Source organism: Pygocentrus nattereri, chromosome 20 (assembly GCF_015220715.1).
Source record: "Pygocentrus nattereri isolate fPygNat1 chromosome 20, fPygNat1.pri, whole genome shotgun sequence".
NCBI classification, from domain to species: Eukaryota; Metazoa; Chordata; class Actinopteri; order Characiformes; family Serrasalmidae; genus Pygocentrus; species Pygocentrus nattereri.
In genome coordinates, this window is record NC_051230.1 from 10,920,958 (window position 1) to 10,942,405 (window position 21,448).

At 39.2% G+C, this 21,448-nt stretch overlaps 1 protein-coding gene across 1 annotated transcript in view; it reads right to left on the reverse strand.

Moving 5' to 3' along the window:
* The window catches only part of si:dkey-61l1.4 (collagen alpha-1(I) chain), a 79,253-nt gene that overhangs the window by 33,467 nt on the left and 24,338 nt on the right, over positions 1-21,448 (reverse strand). The window contains exons 6-9 of the mRNA XM_017690957.2: positions 19,652-19,783; positions 5,370-5,948; positions 2,350-2,394; positions 674-793 (exon numbers count right to left, since the gene is read on the reverse strand). Coding sequence (XP_017546446.2) covers positions 674-793; positions 2,350-2,394; positions 5,370-5,948; positions 19,652-19,783 — 876 coding nt within the window. The remainder of the gene's footprint in view (positions 1-673; positions 794-2,349; positions 2,395-5,369; positions 5,949-19,651; positions 19,784-21,448) is intronic.

Here is a 21,448-nt window from a genome sequence, read left to right on the forward strand (position 1 = left end):
AATTCTAAAAGTTCAATTTTAGGCAGGGGTGAGGATGGTCTGTGTGACTGCACCTAACATTGTTCAACACTTAGTACTATTAGCTAGTTTTTGCATGAACAACAACACTCGATTACCACTAACTACCTAGCAATAGCTACAGTTACATAGCCTGCTATCCATAATTCAGCTGGACTTTGCTGAAAAAGCATTATCAGCTCCAAAAAAGCCACTGGGATCATTGCATGATCTCAGCTAGGGTGCCACGTAAGAGCCAAGTACACCACTGCCACTGAGCTTCGGAACTCCTTTGGCACAGGAGATTTGACAAAGTGCATACAGCGCATTCACAATCCAAAAACATACAACTGTTTCCAGTTACTAGCATCTATGTGAAGGTCAGGCCTGTGGTCGGAGTGAAAGTTCAAATTTACAGTCAGTAATAAATGACTAGAGTCCAGTGAGGACGCAGCTATGGCTGGGTCATTCTGCTGCATGGCGCACAGGGCGGTGGCTCCATGCGTAATGTGGAACAGAGGAACATGAGCTTTTTCTGCTGTTTTGACTACAGGGGTTTAATGTGTAACTTTATCTTGGCTCAACTGAACGTTTCTAACACTGGACAGAGTTTGCTGCCATGACCCTCCTATGCTATCTGGTTCCTCAGGCCTTGGAGAAGGGAAGTGAGGTGTACCCTGAATGCAGCCCAGTCCTCCAACGTGTTTCTCCACAGGTAGATTGTAGGTAATCCTGCTGGGCCTGGAGGCCCTGGCACACCTCTGGGCCCGTCTCGGCCTCTTTCACCTTGAGAACCCTTCAGAAATGCAAATACGACAGTAAAGGAACATTCCAGCATTTTCGACTTCTATTTGCAATATCTGCATAATATGATCGATAACCATAAAACCATGATTTATGCTTTTTCTTGCATTTTTTCTTGAACTAATTTACACTTAAAACACTTAAAAGAGAAGGTGTTGGGCAGCTGCTGAGTTCCATGAATAAATGTTTACATGAAACACATATCTCCCAGAAGTGGTGTTGGTTTTCTAGAGGGAAGACTATTTTTGTGAAAATCTGTTATCAGTGTAGTGGTGAATAACAGGCTACTGTTTGGAGACATCTACTAGCCTACTGCCATTCACCCCTGGATCCTCCATTGAACGAAGTGTCCGTTAAGACATAGCTTTATAGACCAGTAGCAGAGTGGGCTATTAGTTGGGATACTTTTACCGTGGCAGCAGAGTTTGACTGGCCTCGTGAGCCAGGACACTTTTTACCATGGTCACAGTGTTTGACTGGGCATGAGCTGGGACACTCTTCGTCATGATATCTGGGGAGTTTGTACCAGGAGCCTGACTGGGTTGCAAGGCGAGGACTTTGCATCATGACAACGAGTCACGAGTTTAACTATACCTCAAGTCAGGGCACTGTGATGGCGGACTTTCACAAGGAGGCAAGCTGTGGACTTTGACATGATGGCATAGTTTGTCCATTCCACATGCTGAGGACTTTGCAGTTCGTCAGCAGAGTTTCTCTAGGCCACAAGCCAGAGACTTAGAGCCATGACAGGAACGTTATCATGTGACAGTGGAGTTTGTCTAGGCCATGAGCCGGGGAATTTGCTCTGTGATAGCGGAGTTTGTCTAGGATGAGCTGTGAACTTTGCACCATGACAGCGGAGTTAGATTAGGCCACAAGCCAGGCATTTTGTACTGTGATAGTGGAGTTTGTCTAGGACATGAGCCTGGAACTTTGCACCATGACAGCGAAGTTTGACAAGGTGGTAAGCTGGGGACTTCGCGTTGTGTTTGAAGAGTCTGAATAGGCCATGAGCTGGGGATTCTGCTCTGTATCAATAAGACTGGAAACTACTGATCACAGTTGTTAAGAGTTTTTCCTTCCTACCAGCAGCAGAACACTACTGTGGATGTGTGTGTGTATTATTCAGCTCCCTGCACGGAAGTCCCTCACAGGCTCCTGTCTGATCATGCATTGATACTAGAAAGCCTCAGAAAAAGCAAATGTAACTGGAATTCCTTTCCTGTGTTACTCCAGTGTTCAAATAGTGGATAATAGGTTGGTTATTACATTGTCTCATAGCTTCTCACCCAGAGTAACGGCTGTAGTTTTGAATTTGTGTTACAAAGTCATGTATTTTAAAATGTTTGTTCAGGGAATTCAGCAATTGCCCAAGGTCTTCTGTTATAAGTGAGCTTCTGGCTTATTGTTCTTTTCTAAGTACAAGGATAAGGGTCGAAATGATCTGGATCAAGGACATAAACACTTGGGTCTTCCTTTTACAGCCATTACAGTAGTTCAGGAATAATCCTGTGTTAGTTGTATACATGTTTAAATGTTTGTCCTCACCTTATCCCCCTTAAATCCCATATATCCTCTGGTTCCAGCACAACCCTACAGAAAAAAATGACAGAAATAAGAACATCCATCTTGTAGAAGTCATATGGAATCATAAGTGGAGTTTAAAAACACAAACTGTATACATTCTCATGTTCAAGGCTGACACAAGGAGAAAAAGAGGTCACTAAATTCTGATGACCCAATCTCTGCAAAGCATGTCAATAATGTTTTAGAGACTGGTTCTCATGTTCTAAGGGGATTCTATAAGGACTGGTAACATAAGCCCATACAACATGTCATTCTTTTGGTTTGGAGGCAGAAGGACGAGATGAGTCACATATTTCAGAAATATTCATCGTAAGGTCTGTAATTTGGCATATGTAATCATCTGTGGCTGCATCGTTGGGGCTGAAGCATCAGGACTGAATTTCTCTGAATCCCATTTATGAGTGAAAATGGATGATTAAAAGCCTCTGGTCATAAAACACAGTTCCCCAAACCAGAATATTACTGAAAAAGACAGACTTGACTATGAAATCAAAGGAAGATCAAAACATACTAAAAATAAAGCCTAGCAATTAGACATGGCTGAGAGACATAAGTGCCTTGTATATATTACATGAGGACAAACGAAGGCTGTTTTACTAGTTTTCAGCCTGAACTGGACAAGTGGGTGGTACACTGACAGACAGGCAAATCACAGCTAATATAAATTCCCAAAGAGATAGTAAATATTTCACATACCACGTACATCGACCCACCGGGAAACTGAATGGTCGCTTGTTTTAGCCCTGCCATACTGTACAGCATAGCACAAGCAGCAGACAGGTACTGTACTACTATTATTATTAGTCTAGCCAGACATTCATGACTTTTACTGACATAAGAGGAACTTCATGCACCCTTTGAAGCACTAGTTACATTCACAGCCATGTTCAGTACTGTTTACAGATAGATAAACATAAAATATAATTGCTGTGGTAAAAAAAAAAAAAAAAAAAAAACCTCATGTCTTGAATTTTATTACAGTGACAGTGGTCCCAAAAAGTATCTGGACACTTTAACCAATAACGAGCACGTTTTTCGGTTACTTTATAAAATGTTTAACAAAACTATATTTGTTTCAGAGGGAAAAAAAACATTTGTGGTGCAACATCAAATTGATTGCAGCCTGGAGAAGAACTCCAACCAGACTACACTAAGATTTCTGGAAAACACGGATGCGGAAATGTCAAAGTCTGCGGCTGGTTTCCTTACAATGCTAGCAGTGAGCTTATGTTTACTGGTGGGATCATGAATCTGAAGAAGAAGCTAAAATCTTGAAGTGGTCAGTTTACAATATACACCACTCTTTTCAACATTTTGTTTCCAATATATGGTACAAGTGTCCTAATACTTTTATTTTTTTGCCAGAAAGTGCTAAAGCTAAAAATGAGCAGCAGCAAAAATGTCCAGGTAGTACCCCAGCATAACAGAATGAAATTAAATATAAAACAAGAAATTGGAATTATTTTTTGACCAAAACGTAATTAAGAAAAACAAATTACTTGTGAGGACAAATAAAAAGTACAAACCCCAGTTTCACAAAAGTTGAGACAGTATGTGAAATCCGTACAGAAAATCAGAAAGCAATTATTAATAAATTCTTTTTGACCTGTATTATAAAACAGTACAAGAACATAATGTTTGAGGTTTTCCCACACAAACTTTGTTTTTTTGTTTTGTTTTTTCTTTTTCTTTCAATCTTAACTTGCATTTGTGGATGCAGGAAGTGCCATCTGAGGAATCAAAGGTTGCAAGCACTCAGCTGTGGATTTTTGGCTTTGCCCTTTACACGCAGAGATTTCTCTGGATTCCTTGAATCTTTTGATGCTCTTATGTACTGTAGAGTAAAACACCTAAAATCCTAGCTAAGGAAAATTATTTTTAAACTGGTGATGCATTTTTTGCCAATGTCGTGAGCCTGGACCCATCATTGCTCATAAAGGACTAGGCCAGGGGTCAACAACATGCAGCTTGCAGCTCTTTTACTGACCTGTTGCAGCTCTACAGCAGAATTAGATTTTTAGGTAAAAATAAAATGATCCTCTTTTGCAGTAAAATAAAGCTCTGCTGGCCGTTCTAACACAGATTTAACATAGGTCTTAAACACTGGAGTTAATGTATAACTGCCAAATCACCAAACTTTAACCCTGAAGGTTGTGGGTCACCAGGCAGATAACATTCTCATCTAGCTAGTAGCTAATAAAAAGGCAAAAAGAGAGATTTAAGACCAACATTGATGGTTTGGAGACAAATGGACTTATTTGCATTTATAATCACTCCAGCTGGTTTCGTGATACGTTTAACTTACAACAAAAAACTGTCAAACACTAAAGTCATGAAGCTGAAGTCAGCTGTTCGTTTGCCAGCTTCTTGTTCTAATTTTCCTGTTCCATCTTAAATGGTGCTGCAATTACATTCTGGCACCTCAGGCACCAGGTAGAGCGGGAAAATCCAAACAAGAATCTGGCTAATGCGACTTCTGCCTTGTAAAGAGTAGAAGATGAAGGTATACACCTTCCTGACTTCTTATTTTGCACCCAAGCATGATTGAATGACCTTTTTCATGTGTACTTTGTACATTTCACAGCATGCAGAGTCTTAAATTGCACCTCTCTTGCCTCAACTTTTTTCGAATGTGTTGTAGGCATCAATTTCAGAATGAGTCTATGTTTACAATCAACAGTGAAGATTTAAGATAGAAAATAAATATCTTCCCTTTAACTCTTTTGGTTTAAAACAAGCCAGAGTGGATTGACAAATAGTTTTGTCTTTTTATTTGAATTTTGCATACTGTTTTACTTTTCTCATATTTTTAAAAACTTATCATTTGAAAATACTCAAAAATCAGACCTGAATGTAACTCATAACTGTGTAAACGAAACTAATTACTATTTACATCTGATGTTGCCCCAGTGACTCTACATTTATCATCACCTCTATGTTGTTAATACATTGTCACCATTTGAGACAGTGGTATTACTCACTCTTTTTCCCGGAGGCCCCACAAGCCCCTGAGGTCCTTTCATCAGTTGGTACCTCCTCCCATCAGAGCCTGATATCACATCACCATGTTTGTATGAACTCCTGGGGTGCACTGAGCCAGCTGGTCTCTTCTCCACAGGCCTCACACGGCCTTTCTGGGTGAGGACGTCCATTGGGGTCTGAGTGTTGCTGGAGGACCCAGGGATGATGCTTACCCTTTCAGAAGGTAACAGGTTCTCCTCCGTCGAGTTCAAGTCATGGAACTCTGGACGCATGACTTTCTCCATTTCATGCCTTGTGTCAGGCTTAGCATCCAGGTCAATGATGTCCCCTGAGGGTTTAACAGGACTTACATCCAAAAGACCCCTTGCCCAGTCTGTTTTTCTTTTCGGAGAGGGCAAGTTCTCCGCTTTGGATTTTGCAGTGGTGGACTGGGCTTTCTTGTCAGTGCTGTCCTTAATCCTGTTATATGAAGTAATGTGAGGGGATTTGAGCCGGTCATGTTCCTCCACCAGCCGAAAGCTATTAAAATTGCCCCTCTGGGAATGGGAGGATATGTTCCCTTCAAAATTCAAAGGGTCCTATAAGGAGAGAGCATATCATCAATTCAGAAAGTGACAACTACACATCCTGTGTCTTCAAGTAAATAATCAAACACAAAAAACACATTTTAAAAATCCTACATTCTACATTACTCTTCTATTTAATTTCCCTGCCCCCACTGAAGTCCACTTATAACATTTGTGTGGTTTTATGCAATAAAAATGCCTATTATTTACACCACATTGCAAATTTCTAGCCTCTTAATCTCTTAAAATTTAACAGGCTGCTCTTGTTACTAAGCCTTAACAAATGATAGTATGTAAATTATCTTTGTTTTGATTGGCTGCCACATTAACAAGTGAAATGAAGCACTGCGCCTTCAAAAAGCAGTCCAGGCTTCAGTCAACAAAACAAACTGGAATTCCAACAATTTCTGCATAATTTAATCTTTGCCATATGATTTTTTTGAAAATCTAATGGATTTCCCCTTTAAGCTTGAAAGGAAATCCTCAAGAATATCAGAAAAAAATAAACCTTAGCCCTTTTTTTGGAAATCTGAATCCCTTGGAAAGCTTTCATTTGCTTCCAAAACTGCAGAGCACTTGATCCTCCTACATTTTGTGCTTACTTTGCTAAAAACTCTGCAACATATCATCTACAGTAACAGCACTTTCTATTACTTCATTGTGAGTATCTGGACTGAACTGCTTTAGGCTGAATGGGTGGTCAAATGTGAATACGTTCATGGTTATGACATCACAACCACAGTGAATTTAGAAGGAGTGGATTCTCATGTTGAAGCCTGTGTGGACTGTGTGGTATGTTTTGAAACTATAACAATGTTTATATAGTATATCAAACTTTAAAATACAGCAAAGGAAAGTCCACAAAAAGGGCCTTTTAAATAATTTAAAGATAAAGAGTCTAAGATCTGGCGGGTGGCCTAAGTATGACTCCAAGCGCAGACCTGCTGTCTCCATTAAACTGGGTGTCTCTCCTCTAGTAAACAATAAACCTCAGAGTGAATGTAGTCAGGCACCGAACAACACAGCCTTGGACACAGCAGAAACAGACACCTGATCTCCTCAAAGGTGACATGGTCACTCCAAACTAATTGAAGTTGGCTCCTGTAGAAGTATAGCACGACTTTGACACTATGTAATAAAAATCAGCTAATAAGACCACAGTGGGACATTTGGATTAGAACCAGAATTGAGTGTGAATGAGATGCCTGTGTGGTTTAAACAATAATCACTTTATTTGAAGCATAAAATAGGCTGGGGTCATATGAAAGGGCCAGGATACAGTGCCAGTTATCTGATCTGGTCAGATATGCATCAAACAACACGTCCTTAAAGGAATGGGCTACCTAAAAATCATATTTACACAGTTTCACCCTTACCCGAAAGTCGACCAGAAAGGCCTGTTTGGAGTCTACAGTTCTCTTCTGTAGTTCTGCACTGGAGCCAAGAGGCTAAAGTAGCAGAAATCACAGAAAAAGATTTTGGGTGGCATTACTTGTTACATTAGCCTCATAGCTCAAGATTAAAAACAAAGAAGCAAGATTCAGACACCTAACTGGTCTTGGTTGGTTGTTTAAGATGACAATTCTCAGATTTTTTTTCCTTTAACCTTTTTTCATGTGCATCATGAGGAATAGACATTCTTTTAATAATGCCATTCAATACAATTGCATCGTTTGCAAACAATCATCAGCTCACTGCACACTCCTTCTGCCTCCCAGAACTAGTGTCAGTAGTACGTTGTACACCAATATGATTATAGTCATATTATTAATACAAAATCTGTTGAAAATATTATGAATAGTTTAATACTGAATCATGAACCCAGTATCATTAAATAGAATCAAATCATTAAACCCCTACTTTTCACAGCAGCCTTTAAACAGGGCCGTAGCCCAAACCTTTTTGATGTGGTGGCCAGGTTAGACCCAACACTTTCATTAGGGTGGCAAACTGCTATGGAAAAAAAAAAGTGTGCATTATCATTATGAGAGAATAATATTTGCCAGAATTTGCCGTACATGATAGATGCTACTATACATTAGTAAAAGTTAGTAGCTAGAATTTTTTGATAATCACTTCAACTTATGATTAAATAGCTTATGTCATATTGTAGCAACATGGCTTACTGGCTACCACTGGCTCTGAGAGACTCTGGAGGTGTAGCTATGCTGATGGCCACAAAGGATCATGGTAGATGCACAACCTCCAACAAAGAGTTGTTATTGTTGTCGTTTATTAGTTTTAGTCATGTGCACGTTTGTGTTATGTGTTGGGATATGGGGTTGGTTTAGTGGTTTGAGTGTTTACCACAGACAGGTATTTTTTTCTTCTGCCAATGCTACAATATAGTGGGCAAATTATAAGTGTGGTCATAATTCTCTGAAGTAGTAGCATTATTAGAAGTTAACCACATTTTTAAATATAGTTTCACTCTGGAAAAGTGAAAATTTTCCATTACATTACATTACACTGTTCTACATTCAACATGTTTAAAATCTTCACTTACAGTAAGTAAGTATAGTAATCCACAAAGAGCACAATGTGTAACAGAAAATACTGTAGTACACTGTCTTCTTAATGTTGAAAGCCAATGGTAGCGGCTTCCTTAAGCAACACGAATACAAATACTGTTAAGGTTTTGAGCAGCATTCATTCACAAGTGAGATATGCTGATTATTGAGTGCAATGTCAGATCACAACTTGACTCATAACTGCCCTGATAGCAGATAATCCCTGTAAAACAGTTCACACAAAGTAGCTGAACTTTCTTGTGGTAACTGCTTCACTGATGATAGCTGACTGTCTTACTTTGTTTGACTGAAGTGGCCAGAAGGGTGGTACTGCTTCAAAGGAGGGTGGTACTAGCCACTCTGGCCACCCCTTGGCTACACCCTTGCCCTTAAATTACATTCTGTTTTGGGAAGGCCTCAGTTAGACAATGCCTTTTTTTCTTAAAAATGTTGACGGTATGTATTGTGATGTAAATTTTATATGACAGAAGCAAAGTGGGTTTTCTAGGTCAGATGCATGTGTGCGCGCGCGCGCGCGTGTGTGTGTGTGTGTGTGTGTGTGTGTGTGTTGAAATGTTTTTAGTAGTGCCGTTTGTTTATCTTGGCACTGTTGTATTTGCAGAGAGGTGTGAACTGTTTACAAAACAGACTATCATCCCTTATTGCTCGCCAACAGCTCAACACAGAGTTACAACACTACACACATAAAGAGCCAACACTGTCCTAGTTAATTTGATAAGAGACACAGAAACGGTTTATTTAATAATATTGATGAAATATATCACTGCTTTTGAAACAAATCCTCAAACCTCCATTTTTGTCATTTTTCAGTTTTTAAAATACTTTGGAAGCACCTGTTGGCCTTTCCATTATGTGTAAATTTCATGATGAACGGACCAAAAGAAATTACCCAGAATGACTTGGAAAATGTCTGGTTCCATTGACTTACATTAAAAGTAAATTAGTTTTTTTTCCCCCTCTCCTTTAAAGTTGCCATTTTGGAGACACAAGGTTTTGATCCGACAGCAGCGATATACTGCCAGGGGAATGGTCAGTAGGGGGGTCTAAAGAAATAGGCTACACAATTTTGATAATAAATACTGACACTAATGACATATAGTGGGTCAACAGAAAACCTTATTGCCAACAGTGAAGTTCTGAATGACATGGTCAGCATGTTTTGCCTGGAGAACATAAGCAAACATAGCTGTGGCTTAGTGAGATTGCTCTATAATAGATGACCATGTGCTTGTGGCCCAGGGCAGAATACAATTTGCATTTGTTATGGTAGGGCTGACAGTGAATAATGAGCCACTTCATAAATCCTCGCTGAGGCACAGGCATGACGATGATATTTGCTGGTCATTTGTTGAAAACACAGCTGGGTAAAGATAAATCAACCCTTTAAAAATCACCACATACTTGGTGCCATATCTGAAAGTCCTAATATGAGTGTATGTATGTGTAAGTAACACTAATGAGAGACCATGTGGAGTGGGGTAACAAAAATATCAATACATTTTTTTTAAGTCTTCTAACTGCTCCACAGTTAAAAGTTTAACAAGCTTCTAAGCTGTTGCTTGCCAAATTTATTGCCATCTTTGGTGACTGCAGTCTCCTTAGCCTCCACTGCAGCTTGCTGCTTTAGACATGCAACATTACTTCACTCCTTGGTGGTGGTGCTTGCACCTACACCAGTGTTGTAGAATAGAATGTCTAGTATAGATTTATCTGGACAAGGATTTTAGTCTTCAACATTGGGACAGAGCCTTTACATTTACAGTTATGATAGCAAAACTGCCCTGGCCTACAGTTTATTTGTGTAGGTGTATAATGTCCACTCGCTAGCAAAGCAAACAAACTTACTGTCACAACTCTAGACATGCTGGAGTGACCTCAACAGACCTGGACAAGATGATGGATCAAATTCATACAACCCAATAGAGCTGCTTGATATAGACACAATAACATATTGTGGTTATACTGCTATATATGGCAATTGCCATCTGCTTTGCAATACATTAAAAAGAACTTAACCAAAATTATTGCCATTGTTTGTTCACATCCCTTCTTAATCAACACAGCTGCAGAAACACATCTGCAGTGTTGGTCAGACTATATAAAGGCAAGGTGTCATAAATGCACCCATAATGAACATTTTTGTTCCTTAAAGCATCCTGGGGCAAACAAATGCTGCTGGAAATAGGTACATTCTAAAATTCTGTAGCTGACATTGTTGAATGTAACAAACTATAACTTTTATGCTACTTTGCAACTGGCATATGAAATACCCCTGAATTTCAATTCCACAATTTATTTTCATTTATTAAAAACATATTTTGCATATTGCCTTTTGTGATATCTGTATTGCAGTAACATAACTTGACTATTATATATCTCTTTCTTCCTAAACAGAGTACAGCACATTGTTTCACAATAGTTTGGCCTAAAATGTGTGTTTTTAACCCATTCATAGCAAAGAGGTACATGCAAGGTGTTATAAGGCAAAATAGTCTCAAGGAACACTTTTTTTCCCCATCATCAACATTACATATTAACACTCAGAAGACATGGAGGTTTACTGAAAGTTTTGGATAGTAAATGAAATGGCTAGATCTGTGATGTAGCCTTTGTGACGCCTGGTTCCCATCACCACCACTGTAAAGAAATCTGAGTCAGTACATTTCTTTGCAATTAACTATTTCACCTCAAACCTCTCTCTCAAACCACTCATTCATGCAGAAAGTTTTAAAAACAGTGGAAGTCCTCTTTAAACTCTAAAAAGGTTCTTCACACTTGCATCTCATTTACAAAAACAGTCCTTAAAAAAACATCCATTGAAAGCTTCTTTAGGGTCTTTCTGTGGCATTGCTGCATCTTCACCTTTATTTTTAATAGTAAATAAATCAATCATTCATTTTAATATAGCAAAGCCAAAAGCTAATAAGGCCTACCCCAGCTTTCCATTGACCCTCCGCCTGCAGCCCCATCTGAAATAGTCCCAGAAACAGGCAGCATGTAATCCAAGCATGGCACTGCATGGCTACAGGAGATCCACACTGCATCACTTTTTAACGCATCCACCCAGAGCAGCACTCCCTCCTTATTCTCTCTTACCTCTCCACCATACAGCTGGAACCTCCCATATACACCCACATCAGGCCTCAGCCCAAAGCCAACACACCCAGACAGCCTGTAGGCACTTACTCAACCCACAGCACCTCCACACAGGTGGATCAATCATTGCTAGTATCAAAATGCTCTGACAGAACTGCAGTTTTAAACAATAATAATTTCAATACTGTTACTTCTTCTTTTTTTTCTTTTTTTTTTTTTAAAAACAGGCCAACACCATGTTGATGTAATATTCAGCCTATGCTGTTAGAAGTAAAGGTTCTATGCAGGTACATTTTCCATTCATCAGGGTACAAACAATGTAAATGTTCCCTTAAAGGTACAACAATAAACTAAAAGCCTGGTGACGAGATGGGGTGTGGAGCCAATACAACTAAGTAATACAACAATACAGCCAGAAAATGTCATTTTAATGGATTATGGTACTGTTATGTTCCTTCACTAAAGGTACTGAGATGTACCCTTGAGTTTGCCACCCCAGTGACAAGAGAAGCACTGCCCCAGTGACAGTTTAGTGCCTTTTTATATAGGCAGTGGTAACAATACACAAGTTTGGCATTTATTTATGTTTGACAAGATTTTCAGTTCTGAGGTCCAACTTCACAGAGGTTTTTTTATATTTTATGTTTTGATTTTGTTTTTTGATTTATTCTACAGAGCTCTGATGATACACTACACAAATTGGTTTGGCTCAGAAAAAAATCTTTCAGAACAAAAGCCTGCAAATAGTATGTGCTGCAAAATACCGCAACTGGGCCTATAAACAGTACAAAAACCTGAACTGCCTCCTAAAAAAACCATCCATTTCCAGCCCTCCAGTATATGAAACATCAACAATATGCCACAGAAGAACAACTAAAATTTACATTATACACAAAATCTAATGACTAGAACTGACTAGAACTATGTTACTGTTTCAATTTGAATTGTATTCAAAATGAGGCCACACAGTTTTAAAGTTTAATGAGACATCGATCATTAGTTAGCATGTCACAATGCAGCAGTAAACAGGCACTTTAATACGCAGTAAAAGGGGAAACAGGGCAGAAGTTGGCTTGAAGTGATTTTAATGACCAAATCAAGTTTTTTTTTTTTGCTTTGCATTGCATTGTTCAAAGTATCTACTTCCGCTAAATAAAAACATGTAAACAGCTTATTATCACATGAAGTCATTTTTAAGCTGAATGGAACCATTTCTTACAGTATTTCTGCTATTTTATTATCATTGTTGCATGTATTTATATTTTGAGGCTTTACATTCACCATTGAAATGTTTATAAACTAATTTAATTTGGTTACAAAACCTACACCACATCTTTGTATAACCTCCTGCATGCATGTTGGCTGCTACTGGCTGCTGTCAGTTGATGGCTCGTTTGTGAAGAAGTAAAACGCTCAGCATTAACAAACTTGTGCAAACCAAGAATAAAACACAAATTAAAATAATACCAAGAAGAACAGCAGCATTGCTAAACTGAAAAGATCATGACAGCTATATAAAAATAGGATTTTTTGCCTTTGCATGAACCTTTTTTATCTGTACCAAAGTCAAAATTCTGCTATAGTGGCAACTCCATTCTGTACTGGGTGTGCTTTCAGTGGCTTGATCATTAGTCTGCACACGCTCAACAGTCTACATTAAAGTCTTCAGTCATGGAAGAAAGAGAGAGGAGAGGGTGAGAACATGGAACTCCGAAGTAGATCAGAGTTTACAAGCGGTGGCGTCTAATCAGAAGCTCCTTCATAAGAAGATCTACAATGAAGGACTTCAATGACAGAGAAACCATGAGGAGCTGTGGGACTAACTTCAAACCCCACTGGCTGACAGAGAAACCACAGAAGAAGAAGCGATTTATGAAGCCAGAGCTGTCCCATCAGCAAGCATCACTGCAATATTCCACAAACAAGCTCAATGAAGCCAGTCTGATTCGAAACTAATTATTCCTCGCTAGACCTCCAGCTTACAGAATCAAAAAGCTGCGGGACATGCAGTGACCACGAGGTCGTTAAAACAGGAAGGATTAGCGGTCATGGCTGCCATAGTAACAGGGTTGACTCATGGAGATGCATTACAGAGGAAGGTTTTGTTGCCAGAGTGCTCTGTGGGGACTCTGTTTCTGAGGTTTTCACAGTTTTTTTTTTTCTTTTTTTTGCTGGGCGGGGAGGGGAAAAAAAAATGAAACACTTCCATCTTTATTATCAGAGTTCCACTCTTTCCACACATGCTCCTCTTTAACGTTTTCACTGCTGATGCTGCAAAACAGCTTCTGGTGAATAGGAAATTTCAAAATCTTCAAGATCATATAACTATATTACATTAAATATTCTGTGTTTGTGTGTGTAATTTTTATTTCATTTATTAAGTCTGTCTTCACTCATTGCGCTTTGGGGATGAATAAAGTTCTATTAATTGACTGGTTAATGGATTATAACTAACATAAGCAATGTTTCCCTTAAATGTTTTCCAGCCTATATGGTAGATGCTTTAAAACTAACAGAGCTGCCATGAAGATGCAGCGTTAAAAAATACAGCGAATACAGTGTACCTGTTTTTAGATTCTCTCCATATATGTATACAGAGAAGTGTTATCATGATTGGGATTTAATTTATAGGTAGTTAGTTTATAAAAGAGTACTAGGGCTTGAAGCATACTGTAATAAGATGAATGCTTATGTCTGAAAGCATCCAGAAGGGGGAGCTCCGGCTGGTTTTTATCGATAAAATAGGAATATAGCAAATAGCCGTTTATATGCTTGAGTTTCATGACTTGTGTTATCCCTACACAGTAGTAGAAAACCATGTCAATAAAACCCCCTAAACTTATCAGGTTGAAGGAAAACTGTGTTTCTTTAAAGACCAAGAAATTCAATGATTAACCTCTTATCAAGCTAGTAAGCCCAAAGTATTACTACACGCTTCTATAACCTAAAAAAAAGCTCCATTACTTTGCATTGAAGTTCCTGTAGATACTGAATAATAAGCCTTAGTATGTAATAAGCCAGATGGTGCTAAGCCAGATGGTGCTAATAAGCTAGATGGTGCCCCTCTGGCACAACACTATCACAATGCTACATCTGCGCTGTGTCTGAATTTAGCACCAAAGGCTGCCTGGGCTATTTTGTGGAGGGGATGTATTAATGTATTAAGTCTGAACAGCACTGGTTGAGAGGGTGAAGGAATGACAGTGTGATACAAGCTGTAAAAATAATCAGTTTTGCTACAGTAACTCAAAGTAATTCCTTACAAACTCATTACTTTCCTCAAACTGCAATGGCATTACTATTACTAATCTGACTGCATCTGTTGATACTCATTATATGACTTCTATAACCGTGTTTCCAAAAAAGTTGAGACACTGTGCAAAATGGAAATAAAAATAGAAAGCAATGACATGCGAATCATGTGAACTCTATATTTAAATGAAAGACAACATATCAAATGTTAAACTTATAAATGTTATTGTTTTTTGAAAAATATATCTAAATGGCCCAGGCTAATGACAATGCTAAAGACACATTGCATTCACTTAACACAGCTAGACAGATGTTTAGGGTAAATTAAACTATGAAATCACAAACAATTTATAATAATAATAATAATAATCTGAATGTATGATGTATGGAGCATGTTCAGTGTGATGGTGTGTAACTGGGGTAGCCATGCCCATCTCTGTCATAAACATTACCTGTGCTAGCATTACATTCCCTCAACTCCTCAGGCAAAGCCAATCCGCTCATGATAGATGCAGTAATACAAACTAGTGAGTGTGTTAAACATGTGTCTGAGGGTGTGTGTGTAAATGTGTGTATAGATGGGGTGGAGTGCGGGAACACTGGATAGAGGTTCAGAAACCTGACACTTCTTCCACTTTTATATCTACGTTTATGAAATCTGGTTTATTTTAGAGCATTAAATTATAGCACAGAGATCATAATTACATGTCTAACCTCTGTCAGAGCAGAGAACGCTGATGACAGACAAACTCTGCCAGGGGACATTCTGGAGTCTGATATGAAACTGGAAACTCCCACAGTTCCTTTCATAACTAAGTCCATCACACTGCAGCATCTTTATTAGAGAAAAGGGGGGAGAGAGAGAGAGAGAGAGAGAGAGAGAGAGAGAGAGAGAGAGAGAGAGAGAGAGAGAGAGAGAGAGAGAGAGAGAGAGAGAGAGAGAGAGTGAGAGTGAGAGTGAGAGTGAGAGAGAGAGAGAGAGAGAGAGAGAGAGAGAGAGAGAGAGAGTGTGTGAGTAAGAGACAGGTAGAGGAAGAGAGAAACAAAAATGAGGACAGAGTGAGAGACAGAAAAACAGGCAGAGAGAAAAACTGAAAGAGTAGAAGAGTGAGAGAGAAAGAGTCTAGGAATTGAATCGTTTGACACTGTGTTTGCACACAGTGAAATTAAACCTCTGCATTTAACCCATCCGTGCAGTGAAACACCCACATACATACACACTAGTGAACACACACACGAGGGGGCAGTGAGCACACTTGCCCGGAGCAGTGGGCAGCCCTATCCATGGTGCCTGGGGAGCAATTGGGGGTTAGGCGCCTTGCTCAAGGGCACTTCAGTCATGGACTGTCAGCCGAGGGGATTAAACCGGCAACCTTCCAGTCACAGGGCTGGTTCCCTAACCTCCAGCCCACGTCTGCCCCCTAGAGGAGAGTGGCACAGCAAGAGACAGGTAGAGAGATGAGAGGACAGTGATAAGAGAAAAAGAGATCGAGAGAGTAGAAAAGTGAGACAAAAGAGAGACAGGGAGAAAGAGAGAGAGTAGGAGAGGGAAAGAAACAAAGAGTAAGAGGGTGAAAGAAGAGAGAAAGGAACAGGGAGAGAGAGAAGTGTGAGAGAGAAAGAAGGAGAGAGAGATGATGAAGTATAGGGACTTTCCCTGCCTGGAGGGAACTCTTCAGTTGTGGCTTTGTGTCCTCACTCTGTTCTAACAGCCAACAGACAGCATTAACTGGATCTCACTAAAGTGACACAACATGAGATCCAATTGTGGAACTGCTCTCCACGTCATCTCTGACAGAGTGACGGCTGAGGAGAAAGGCCAGAGAGAAGATGGCTAGCCCAGATTTGCCTTGTACTGATTGACCTGTGACCTTCGGGCCAGTGTGTGCTGGACTGTTCAGCTCTTTACGTGACCCATTAGACACAGATCTTATATAAAATACAAAGTGGGTAAAGGCACAGCATCATCATATCTGATGTAGAGCCAAATAATTCCTCATGTAGTTGGTCTCAGTGAGCTGGTTTTCAAGCTGTAGTTGCTTTTAGCTTACCAGAGTTTAAATCTTACCTTAAATGTCATAACTAATATGAAAAGTGCTATAAAAATAAAGATGTAATAAAGTGATGGCCCTGCATTTATGTATTTTTCATGACCTTAGTGATGTTCAGACTGTTGGCTTAATTAAGATAAAAAAATGAATAAAAGTACATGAATAAGGTTTATTCCCCTCCAGAGACTAAAGCGCGAGTAAAGTAAACTCTCTTATAACAGCCCCCCAAAAACATCAGTTTCATCATTTATAATTATATTTACTCTGACAGACATTTCTCTGCCAGCTAAATCACCATTTTATGCTGTTCAGTAAACACGTTTTGTGGTTTGAGGGTACAAAGGCAACAAAAAACAACATTTACCACTCCACTCCAGGTAATGAAGCCTATTTGTGTAAAACTATACAGCCTTAACAAGTCTTCACCCCAGAGTTCAACACACACAACACAGCCAGCTTTTACTTTCGCAGACAAAGACAAACAAGCGGCACGCATAACGGCTCCGATGAAGCAGCTGTTAAGCTCAACATGACCTTTCTTCACCTGAGTGCAATACGCAGCCTGTTGCAGGACACGTTCAATGCAAGTCTCAACAAACACACTTGAGAGTCATAAAATCACATCCTGAAGAATGCCCCTTGAAGTTGATGGTCTGCTGGTGTGGGCTGGGTCACTCAGTGAAGCTCCTTTATAGAGGCAATTGAGAGGAAGCTTATCTGTATTTTTAGAGCATTTACTGCCTTCCTCTGATTTCATCAAGTGAAGCCCTTATCTCAGACATTTCAGCCACAGATTTGAAGGAATCTAAGACAGAAAGTGACTCAATAATGCATTCAGTATCAAGATGAACCCTTAGAGTTATTATTCAATTTACATTTTAATTGCATAATTACATAATTATATAGTAAATACATAGTAATTACATTTACGTTCCACATCAACAGTGTTTCAGACCTTTTCTGGTTGGTGTCAAAATTAACTAAAACATGACTTTTTTTTTCCATACTACATGACTGCAGGTTACAGTCTTAAAAATGAAGGTGTAAAAAACGGTTCTTTAGAGATGCTCCATAGAAGAACAATGTTTGGTACTCAAAATGTTGACAATGGCATTTATTTAAAAATTATAAAATGAGATACATGAGTGCGCTGAACCTATCAAAAGTTTACATAACTTAAAGGTTCTATAACAATGTATTTCTTAGAAGCTTTCTTAGAAGCTCAAGCCAAGATTTTTTTTTACACCACAACAATAACGTTTCACTAAATTCACTTTATGACAAAATATCTCCTCTTTTACTTAGACACAAAATGATACTGATTAAAAATGTATTATCTGCTATTTTGACAGCATTTCTCTCCTTGTTACGAATGAGAAATCATTAGATAAAAGTTAAGCAAAGGTGTTTCAGGTAGGGATTGATATTCCAATAGTCCTTAATGTGGAACAAATCCAATATTAGATTTAAAGTGTTGATAAGCAGTTGTCTACTCATTCTCATATTTAAGAACCATGAGATATCTGAACTCTACTCTCCACCAGAGGGGAGTGAAGAGCCTGTGTTTTATGCTTTGATCAGAGTTTAATTGTTTAGTCCAAAGAATGAAATCTAGAAAGATTACCACAGCCGTCTAAAAGCTACTGCATGTCATTCAACAAGCAAAGCAGATACAAAGCACAGCTATAGCACATAGGAAGCGTGACAGAAAAGTGTAGGTAAACAACAGTCATGGGCTGGAGGGGGGGGGGGGGGTGGCGGTCATGAGCTGGAGGTTAGGGGACCAGCCCTGTGACTGTAAGTCACTGGTTCAATCCCCTGAGCTGACAATACATGACTGAAGTGTCCTTGAGCAAGGTGCCTAACCCCCAACTGCTCCCCAGGCACCGTGGATAGGGCTGCCCACCCCTTGGGACAAGTGTGCTCACAAGCTCCTTTTAAACTCTCATATAGATCTGATATAGTAAACTATACTAGTAAATCACTTAGTAAATTTAGCACATTTGTTATCAGCTAATTAACTCTTCACAAGAGTTTCTGCGCTAAAAAGTAGTGGAATAAGTTCCAAAGTTCCAATGTGATAAGGCAGGTAACCATAACTGTATATGAAATCTGACTGAAATGATCAGGTTAACGTCAAGATATATTCACCAGAAGGACAAGAGGGTTAAAACTGACATTAAAATTATGTACCTGTATAGCAAATATGTGTGATCATGTAGGCCTACAGTAACTGCACAGATTCATGCCAACATAATGCAACAAATTGACCTCCTTTTGGGATTTCTAGGCTCAAACTACAAAGAGGCAAAGATACTTAATGACTTTACAGTCCATTTGCTAACTGCAGAGCAGTTCCTGCAGAGCAGCATTGAGCACGCTCCAGGGCTGTGCCCTCTTGCCCTCCTAGACGGGACGTTTATCAACCCCTCTGCCCCGCCTTTTCTGAATGAGACAGCCATTAGTCATGGCACTCCCTTCACAGCAAAATTCAGCAATGGTTTTATGGGGACAAATGAAGAAGAAGTAGAGGCCATCTCTTTGTTTCATCTGTTCAGGTTCCATTCTTCCAAGGCCATCCATCTCACCATTGCCCACCACTGAAGCTCAATCCTATGATGCATGGAGGTTTAGCTCATCAAAAGCTGGTTAATTCCTCATTATTAAACCCTGTACAACAAGCATGTGAAATGCTCAAGTAAGTATGTTAATGAGTTATAAGGTCTGCTATAATTCACATGTAGACCTTTCATTGCCTGTAAATGGATTTTTCTTGAGCACTTACCAGAACGTCTGCTTCCTGGTTGTCAGGTCTTAGCCGAAATGTAGTTGTGGCATAATCTTGTGTGTCAGCAGAGGATTCTAGAGAAAATTCTGGTTCCTCTGTCAAGCTGGTTGAGGACAGCAAAGGTGGAGACTGGAAGAGTAAGAGAGTGTAAAAAGAAGGTGGTTTTAAGAAAAACTTATTCTTTATGAATTATGAATCTTTAATTGTTCATTGCTTTTACCATGGGCAAGTAATAATTTCAGAGTAAACTAACTTCTGTAACCTGGAGCTTCCTCTGTAAAAGTAGTAATGTTTGCATTGAATGTAATGACAAAATTGACACACAGCCATGTGCTGTGTTGTTACTGGTATTGAGTGTGGTGCCTACCGTGGATTGCTGGCATGCATATCCACTGATTTCATGGAAAAACACTCCTGCTTTTACTTTGAAAACCTGAAAACAAGCCTAATAACAACTATAAACAAGTAACAAGTGACTATTGTGTAAGACTTGGTAGACCACCAAAACTGTCACCAACAGAATATAAAGCACTCATCTTTGACAGAAAAGAGGAAATCAAGCTCCACTTTTGCTTCAAATCTGAAAACAGATATTTTGTGACAAAACTTTGTTTTCAAAACTGGAGACTAAAAAAATCATTCAAAGCTAGAGAGAAAATGGGACTTGTAACAACCATGCAAGACCTGGTAGACCACCAAAACGGTAAATGGTACCATCTGATAAATGGTACTTAAACAGTACTTGAAAGAGAGGAGAAAATCAAGCTCCACTCTTGCTTCAGATCTGAAAAATCCACAGGTGTGTCAGTCCATCCTTTCACTGTGAGAAAACAACTCAGCACTACGGGTCTAAAAGTATTTGTGGTTGTCAAGAAGCCCTCACTGACAGGCAAAGACAAAAAAGGTGCAATTGAACCAAAAAAGCTGCTTTTCAGAGCAATGAACTGGTCATCCCAGAGTCCAGTTGCTGGTTCAAACATAGGCTAGTTGTAACAAGTGCTTACTTCAGGTTCATGCATTATTAAATCAAAAGGAGTCACACCATACAAACTAGTTTTAATGCTGAGTGTGGTAGTTGATGAACATTTACATCTCAAACTGAGCAGGTGTAAGCTTTGGGGAAATCATCAGAAACCACTGGTTAACTAAGCCGAAAATTTCTAAACGATAAACCCTGTGATTTTACTTACAGCTTTAATCAGCATCAATCTGGTTTTAACTCTGAATGAGGAGTGAAGCTCAACACCCACAGCTCTAGCTCAGTAAGACTCAGGAGCTACCCAAACATCTAAACTGAGGTTGCTGTTGTGTCAGTTAGCCAGAAACTTCAAAATCTGTGTATTTGGTTATCTCAGAGAAATATTACAGAATGAACAGACAGTGGCTGTAGATATGAGCAAGCTGCTGCTGTGTTTCCTTAGCAGGGTTTACTGATTGGCCCCATTTTACAGTCATGTTAAAACAATGTATGCAATAATTAGCTGTTAATAGTTACGGCATGAGTTATGGATTTGTGGTGCATCCAAATTTAGTAAAAATCTGAATTTTTCTAAGAAATATTTTCTAAATATCTAAGGACTGAGTAAAGACTTTACGCACACTTAAGTATAAACTTGAGCAAATCCGATGCAACCCAGTCCAGACCTCAACATCAATGAATGTTTTGGGGATTATTGGATTGTCTGAAGCAACTAACTTTCAGGACTTCTCAGACTAATTTTCCTGGCTCTTAAAATTAGTTTTTCATTAGAAGTTAAATAAAATGGTGGTCTTGCACAGTATTATATAATCTCA